Here is a 9,265-nt window from a genome sequence, read left to right on the forward strand (position 1 = left end):
ATTAAATATTTTTTCAATTTTAAATAAACATTAAATTACACATTTTCAAATTTTAATAGTTTTATTCTCTAAATAAATATACATTTTTAAATTAAATTGTACTACTTACTTATTTTTTAAATAAATTAATATTAGTAAATAACAATATTTTTTAAATAACTCATCATTTTTCAAATAAAATCCCTTAAGTCATCTTACTATTCGTTTTTATTTTACTAGCATCAACTATACTAACTTATTTTAAAAAGAAAAATGTATAACAAAATAATGTTTTTCTAATTATTAACTTTAATATAATCATCATAATTTTAAAAAAATCACCTAATTTCAACCACAACTATATTATTATTTTATTTTATTTTTCTAATTTTTAAAGCCAAAATAATTATTAAGTATTTAGTGTTTTCAAATAAATATATATTTTTGAAATTATTTTTTTTTCAAAAAATTACAATACTTGTACAATATCATTACCATAAAATTCTAATTAATATTTTATTTATTATTTTCATTTCACGTCAATAAAAAAAAAAACTTTCCTTACCTATTTTAAGGAGTGTAGTATCCAGAAAATTAGTATAATTTCAAATTTAATATTTTAAAATTATATTCGGATCATTTAATTTATTCGATTAATAATTTAAATTGTTTAAACTGTGGATTAAATTAGTTGAATTTTTCAGATTACAAATTTATATTAAATTAATTTTTTTAACAAAAAGTAAAATATTTTTATTTTGAATAAATAAGTGAATTTTTAACTAAAAATATAATAGACTATAATTTTATATGACTTATTACTAAATTTTAAAATAATAATATCCTATTAAAAAAATTTAAAATTTAAAATATACTTATAAATTTGTAAATATTAAAATATGAATTTAAGTTTAATTACATAGTTCAATCAAGTTTTTAAATTTGAGTACGATTATCTATTTTATTTAATTTTATTTATCTTATCTAATCCAAATTCGATCATAGTACTCAAATTTCAAATTTACTTTAGATTAAGTATTTGGATTCTGTGGGATACGATTTTTCCATAATTGTACTGTTTATTGAAGGAAAATTATAGGTTAAAATTTTTTTTTTCAATTTTCGTCAAGTTTTATTAAATAAGTTTTAATTTTATTTTTCTGTTTAAATAAGTCTCAAGTTTCGTCAATTTTGTTCAATTTAGTCCATTTTTGTTAACACAGTTTAAATCATTAACGCGTGACTGTCATGTGTTACTTTGTGGTTTTTTTAATTTTTTTAAATTTTTATATTTTTTTAAGCGTACACATGTCAACATAATAATGTGTCACATGTCAAAGTCAATGTTTTATATTTAATCTGGTCCCTATATTTGTTATTTTTGTTGAATTAAATCTCAATTTTGTTTAAAAATAACCAATTTTTTCCCTGTCAAAGATGACACCAATTTTAATTTTTATATAAAAGTTATAATGATATGAATTTTAATATATTATATAAAAACATTTAATAAAAAATGTGAATTTTAATACAAAAATTAATTTGATTTCAATTTGGAGAAAGACAAAAATAGTTTGATGTTAACAAAAATTAGGTTTGATGTTAACAAAAATTAGGACTAAATTGAATAAAACTAACGAATATAAAGACTAAATTAAATATAAAACATTGACTCTGACACGTGACACACGTTGGTGACATACGCTGGGTTGACACGTGGATATTTAAAAAAAAATAAAAATTTAAAAAAATTAAGAAAATCACAAGTGACACGTATGACACTCATTATTAACGACCATTAATAATTTAAATGGTATTAAAAAAAAAGATCAAATTAAATAAAATTAAAACATATTTGAACACAAAAATAAAATCAACACTTATTTAATAAAATTTGACGAAAGAAAAAAAATATATTTTAACCAAAATTATACTATAATTTTTATGTAATGACTTTTATTCTTTACTTTTTAAAGTAACTTAAAGTGAGTCACTAATTTTTTAAAAGAAAGATAATAGTATATCAATTATATAAAATTGAAAGTAAAGAAAAAAAAGAAAATCATACTAGGAACCGTGCCACCAGCACAGTAAAAACTTTTTGTGAAAACATAATTTTCCCATATTTTAAACGTTGTTTGCAGTGGACCATTGTTGCCACGCAGTTGCTGACTGTCAGTGGTCACATGTGATAGGATATGGATAATGACAGAATTAGTTTTTTTTTTCTTTTTAAATTAGTTTTCTACTTTTATAAAATTTAATTTAGTCTTTTCTCTTTAGACTAACTTTTTAATTTAACTTTTATATTTATAATTTTAATTTAATTTAATTTTTTTAAATGAATCAATTTGATTTATTTTTAAATTGAGATCAATTTATTAATTAAACTTAATTATAATTATAATTTGTATCTATATGTTAAAATAATTTTAAATTTTTTTATATTAAATTATTTTATTTAAATATTTAATTTTTTATATTTTTACATTAAAAAAGTTTCTGTTTAAACTTATAATTTTTTAAATATTTAAAATACAAAATCTAAAGTAAAATTTAAAATTTTTAAATATTTAATCTGACAGATATTTTTAATGTAACAAATGTGACTTTATATTTATATTTTTAATATTTTTAAAATATTATAAGTTTAAATAAATATTTTTTATATAAAAATAACATATTTAAATATTTGTATGGAGTATTTTTCTGTATAAAATATAAAAGAAATTTTAACAAGTATTTAGATGTTGTAACAAAATTTAATTATTGATTTGGTCTAAAATCAAAGAAGTACTAAATTATATCTTTAAAAAAAGATCGACTAAAATGAATCAAAATTATTGACAGGAACTAGATTTAAAACAAGCACTATCGTGCAACGGTAACTGTGTGATAATGTCATGTGACACGAAATAACATGTATAATTTTTATTTATTTACTATTTAAATCTAAAAATAAAAAAAGAATGAAAATTCTAAAATTCCATCCATCGACATGAGATTTGTATAGTTTTTCCTCATTATATTAGAGAAACTTTTCCTCATTATGGTTTTATTATCTTTGATGATCGAGGTGTCAATATCCACCTTATTAAACTTGCAGGAAGTAAAATAGTTAAACATTAATATGTATTTTTAGAATTTTTAAGTATTCAAATAAATTAGATTTGAATTGATCATATTTTAATTTTCAATATATTATTTAGATCAGAAAATTTAAATTTAGTGAATCTTAATTTTTTTGTTGAAATAAAGTATTTCAATTATTATAAAATTTAAAAAATTATTTAAATATCAAATAATTATTAAAAATTAAAAATATCAATATTAAGTATTTCGATCTTGATGTTATTTTTATATTATTTTTTTTTCAAAAAATACTTATTTTATATATAGAAAACATTTTTTTTTTCAATTTACAATAAACGAAATTACTTTTAAGTTATTTTCAAATAATTTGAATTTGTTTAAATTCTTTTTTCTTAAATTAATTTAGTATCGATTAAATCCACACTAAAATTCAACAATAACATAAATATTTATTAATTAAAACAATTAATTTTATATTTAGTTTTTTAAATTAATATTTTATGTCATGTTAGAGTTGAGTAGGCTGATACCAATTTCACAGTGACAAATTTATCAGATGTTCAAAATGAGGATAGCGTGTTATAGCTTCCTTCTTCCTCTCGTCTTTCTCTTCCTTCAAAGTACATTTTTAAAAGAAAAGTTATCTTTTGAAAAACTTTCTTGTCGACAAACTTAACAAAGTTTTCATTAATAGAATTAAATAGATTAACTTTTTATTTTTTAATCAAAATAAAGTAATAAAATAGTATTTTTTATCTAAAGTGATAGTTTGTTAAAATTTCTCAAAAAAATATTTTAATAATTTTTTTTAAGTCACGCTAAAAATTTTTCTTCATTTTTAAATTAAATTAAACATTTTTTTTCTTACAATAAATAAAATGCTACCATACCAATAATATTGTCAAAGGTTTGTAAAAAAAACTTTATTAAAGAATAATTTTCCTTTTAGCATTTTCCAAGAAATTAATACTTTTTATGTCAGAAAACAATGTATGATTCTTGCAATTTTTAATAAAATATTATTTTATTCTTAATATTCGTGTTCAAACATGTTTGAAAGAACAATTATAAGATAAAAATAAAATACTTATTAAAAGAATTAAACTATTTTAGTAAATTTTTCGTTAATGATTTAATTTTCTTAAAAAAGAATAACTTTAAATTATATTAATATTTACTTGGTTGATAAGATCCATAAGTTGCAGAGACAGTAACTTTTACTTTTAAGACTTGTAATATCTTAACATTACTAACAATTTAGGCATCTGCTAATGTTGGTTTTGAAATTTGGAAGAAAAAAAATAATATACTTAAAAATTTGTATATTTTATAGAATTAATATGAAACTTTTCTTTTACAATTATAATATTTTGAATTCTAAAAAATTATCTTTTAATTAAAAATTAAAATTCATGTATATTTTAAAAAATTAATACGAAGTTTCTCTTTTATTACTATAATTATTTGAATTTTAAAAAGGTTTTCCTAATTCAAAAATTGAATTCTTAATGTTATCATTTAAAGTATGTGAAAAATTCAAAATATGTGAAAGTAAAATTTATCTTGTTTTCATCTACGAATATATTCTCTTATTATTCCTAAACAATAATCTATTATTTTATTGTTCATTTATATACCTATTTAAAAAGAATAAAAAATAATTTATTAAAACATAATACAAAATTGAGAGATGTAATTATTAAAAGAAAAATATATGACAATCACGTCAGGTTATAAAAAAAAATATATAGTACATCACCTCTTATTCTATATTCATACAAAAAATACATAAAAACTCATGAGATAAAAATATTACTTATTAAATTAATATTTTCTTGTTAATAGACAAGAGAGTTACATTTATTATTATAACATGAGAAATTAGAATACAAAAAATAAGTTCGTGTCTATTTAACTTCCTATTTTGTTTTATAAATAAAATAAAACATACTAGAGTAAAAGATAAATACAATATATGATGAAAATATAATGAGAGAGGTCATACAAAATTTTTTAATAAATTTTTTATTCTTTATTACTTAATTTTATATTTTATTATCTATTAACATTGAATGTTATAATTTATAAAAATTAAAATATATATAATTTAAATTTCATAAATAAAATATATTGCATATAATTTATAAAAAAATCAACTAAGATCCGTCTCGATCATCAATAATGAGTTATATTAATATTCTAATTATATTTTTTCATTTTATAACTTAAAATATTAATATATATTATAATGTAAATAGAAAGAAGTTATTAATTAACCAGGCACCATATAATTTTCTTTATTTAATAGGAGATCCATTACATGCATGTAATCAAACATGCATAGGTCACCCTAATGAGTGTACCTACAACTTTATTCGACATAAACACGATTCTGCATGGATCAAACCGACATCCTCAGCGACGCGGAACCAAGACCATAGAGACGGTTCCATGCATCATCACCATTACACACACATATGCAACCTTTAGGGACGTCGATTTTTATCTGAGCAGTGTAGTTATTAGCGATATCAAGGGCTCTGTCCCAAATGGCTACACCACCATAGTTCGAAGATTGTCTTACGGTTGGCAGAACCTTAGAAATAAGATCTTCCGGTGGTATGTACCCTGCTATGCCGGCATCGCAGGCAGCAACCAGGCCCAAGAATATTTTGCTGCCGGGAACACCAGCGCTCCATTTGTTCCACTCTTTCAAAAGATTAGAAGCGTCTCCGTTTGCGTAAATGCAAGGGTTCTGGTAGAAGAACTCCACCCAGATGTAGTCAAAGAGCCCAGTGCTGATTGCCTTGCCAAGGTAGTAATCCGGGTACACACATTCGGGTCCTGCACCCAAGTAGATTTTTCTGGCGGTGGTGGATGCGTTAATGGCCTTCACAACTTCGTCCCATTTAAGGTTTTCGCCGTCCGCCACGTCAGCAAGGTTGATGCCATCTAGGGCTACGCTTCCCAGTGGACCAGGGTTGCCACTGAGGTAGTTCTCCAAGAGGTAGCTTGCAAGCTTTTCTGCAGCTGCTGTGGAGTTGGAGCTGGAGCTGGAGGAGTAGTGGCGGTGGCTTTTGGTTTTTAGGGCTGTTACGTCTTGGCCAATGGAAAGTAACACTTTGATGTTGTTTTGTTGGCAGTATTCTATTTGTGGCTGTAGCTTGGCGGGGCAAGAAGTGCCACAATGATCATCCAGGTTTATTGCTGGTACTCTGCCATCATCGTACACCAGAAGGCTTTGGAGGATGACGATGTTGTAGTTCCCACTGGAACATAGGCTTTCTAAGGTGCCCTCAACTGATTCGGACTTTTGACCCCAATAAACGGAAATTTCACCGGCGCCGGTGCCACAGTCGGCTGCGCCGGAAGGGGCTGTGAAGGAGAGGGCTACAACGGCAAAGAGAAGGAATGCGATTAACTCTGGTTTTGGGAAAGCCATGGTTATTTAGGGTTGTGGAGGGGATGAGTTTGAAGGCAAGAGAAGGAATCAATTTATAGCGGAACTTTTTTTGTCAGGACATTAACCAATCCATTGTATCACGTTGTCACGTGCTTTTATGTGAAGCTTTGGTGGCGGGAAAAGAAGAACAAAGATAAGAGATGAAATCTGAACGGTGAGGAATGGTTGATTATCATGTTTTTCAATGAATGTCTTGATACATGTAATATATTAATATCTCAATTGTACTTTTTTATTTTATTTATTTATTTAGTTTGAAATACTAATTTATAATATTGCATTATTGTTAAAATGAATTATAAATGGATTTATTTTATCTTTTAAGCTGTAAAATTATCATTTTTCATATATTTAAATAATTTATGTCTGATGTTATTCAACTCATTCACTTCTTTCTTATGTAGGCAATCTCTTTTGGACAATATTTCCTTTGAAAGACAGAGTTTTTGAACAATATATTTGTAATATTGTTTAAGTAAAATATCAACCACTTATATGATTAAAAAACTTTATTTTCTAACTTATCTCAAATATAAATAAGGTTCAATAATTTAATTCAAAATAATTTTATATACATTAATTAAGATATTGTTCTATCAGCAAAAAGTAAATATATTGGTTAAGGAAAATAAAATTGTTCCAAAGAAACGAAAAAGAAAAGATAAAAAATGTTTAACTTAGTAAACGATAATAAGATGATAGTATAGTTTAATTTATAAAATATCTATAAAATTAAATCTCTATTAATTCAATTTATTATAAGTTGAAATAATTTACATTCAAAATTAAATTTAATTCATTTTTTTAAGTAACTAATTCGGAACTTTAGAAATCGAAATTTAAAATAATTGAATTTAAGTATATATATATATATATATATATATATATATATATATATATATATATATATATATATAAACAAAAATAAGCTTGGATCTTTGTAATTTGGTTTTATGTTGATTTTAAACCTATATTTGTTTTAGAAGTTTATTACAGATTTAAAATAATTTAAAGTTAAAGATAAAACATACGTTTAGTGGATAGCATACTTTATTCAACATAATATGACATAGTGATATTTAGTTCAAATTATAGTGTAACATCCCATTTTAAATAAATAATTCCAATTTAAATAAACGCCACATATATTAAATATTCAGAGAGTGCGGAAAGACGAAATATGACATACACAGTACCCCAACATATTCATAATAAAAGGAAGAGGCTCCACAGGCCTAAACGAGGTACAAAAACTCGCCAAGAGCGAGAGAAACTACTACTACTACTAAACTCCAAACGTTGAGGCCCCTATAGTGAGCCTGATAGTCATCCAAGATATCATCAAACCGCAGCATCTCTATTATCACCACTGCTAAAGGTTCTCACATCTGCTCACATCAACAAGGTTGATGATCATCGCAAAGGAAGAAACCACACACAATCATACAAACAAGCGAAAGGGTAAGCTAGTGTAACAGATCCTTATATTATAACACTCAGCAGGTAAATTCAAAACCAATCATAATTAACAAACATCCACACATGATATACCCAAACCACTTAGGGCTTTTAGACTTGACTAATCCGGATACATACGATGAGGCACCACCACCAAACTGTGGAATTACGTCCTAGCAGTGAGGCATCACCATGAGGCCTTCGCAGAATTACATCCTTACATGAGGCACTACCACGAGACCTCCGTGGAATTACGTCCTGGCCTTGAGGCACCACCACGATACCCCCGTGGAATTACGTCCTTATGTTGAGGCGCCACCATGAGCTATCACCCCGAGGTCCATGGAATTAAGTCCAATAGATGAGGCACCACCATTGACTCCCCCCCTAAGAGGGTCCATGGAATTACGCCCATACGATGAGGCACCACCATTGACTCCCCCTAAGAGGGTTCATGGAATTAGGTCCTATTGCTGAGGCACCACCGGGGACTCCTCCGTGAAGGGCCCGCGAAATTACGTCCGTAAGATGAGGCACCACCACGAGCCCCGCTACAAGGGTCATGGAATTATGTCCTAAACCACCCTTACTCATACATTATCAATCAATCATGAAATTCTTATGCATACCCTTAACATGTCATTAAGTATGAGTGATCAACCATCAAATATATCTCATGCCAAGCTCATTTCCAATTCATTTGTTCTCACCCATAACATACATAGCACATGCATATCCACCCCCTTTGTACTTAATAAGTCAATGAACCAACCAATCAAACAACCATCAACATTCAAGAGACAAAGCATAGCAAAAACCCAAAAGAGGTCTCACTCAAGTTGGAGTCCTCGCTCAGGCGAGAAGAGTGCTCTCGCTCAAACAGCAGACTCTTGCTTAGGCGAGACTGCAATAGTGGCTCCTGGAAAATGTCGCGAGCTCTCGCTTAGGCGACGCGAGACTGTTCGTCGCTCAAAAATATAGCAGCTCGCCTAGGCGAGCGCTCGAGCAGAAACCTGAGCGAGTTCCCGCTGTTCTCGCCTGGGCGAGTATATCAGTTTCCACCACTGTTCCACGCATGCTCAAACACAGACTCACTCATGATAGCACCCAAGGCATTTTTACATCATCATAAGCAACATGCTAGCACCAGAACTCAAAACAGAACCAACACATACAAAAGTGAATCAAAACGTGAAGTCTAGCTTCCCTTACCTGGAGAGGGCTTATACGGGACCTCGACACCAACTGCGGAGTGCAACAGTTCGAGAACTG

General features: G+C 26.9%; 1 protein-coding gene across 1 annotated transcript; it reads right to left on the minus strand.

Moving 5' to 3' along the window:
* Window positions 1-5,473: 5,473 nt before the first annotated feature.
* Window positions 5,474-6,514, minus strand: LOC114180827 (acidic endochitinase-like). Its single transcript, XM_028067116.1, has one exon. The coding sequence runs from the start codon at window positions 6,512-6,514 to the stop codon at window positions 5,474-5,476; it is 1,041 nt and encodes a 346-aa protein (XP_027922917.1).
* Between the last annotated feature and the right edge of the window lie 2,751 nt (window positions 6,515-9,265).

Source organism: Vigna unguiculata, chromosome 4 (assembly GCF_004118075.2).
Source record: "Vigna unguiculata cultivar IT97K-499-35 chromosome 4, ASM411807v1, whole genome shotgun sequence".
Taxonomy (NCBI): domain Eukaryota; kingdom Viridiplantae; phylum Streptophyta; class Magnoliopsida; order Fabales; family Fabaceae; genus Vigna; species Vigna unguiculata.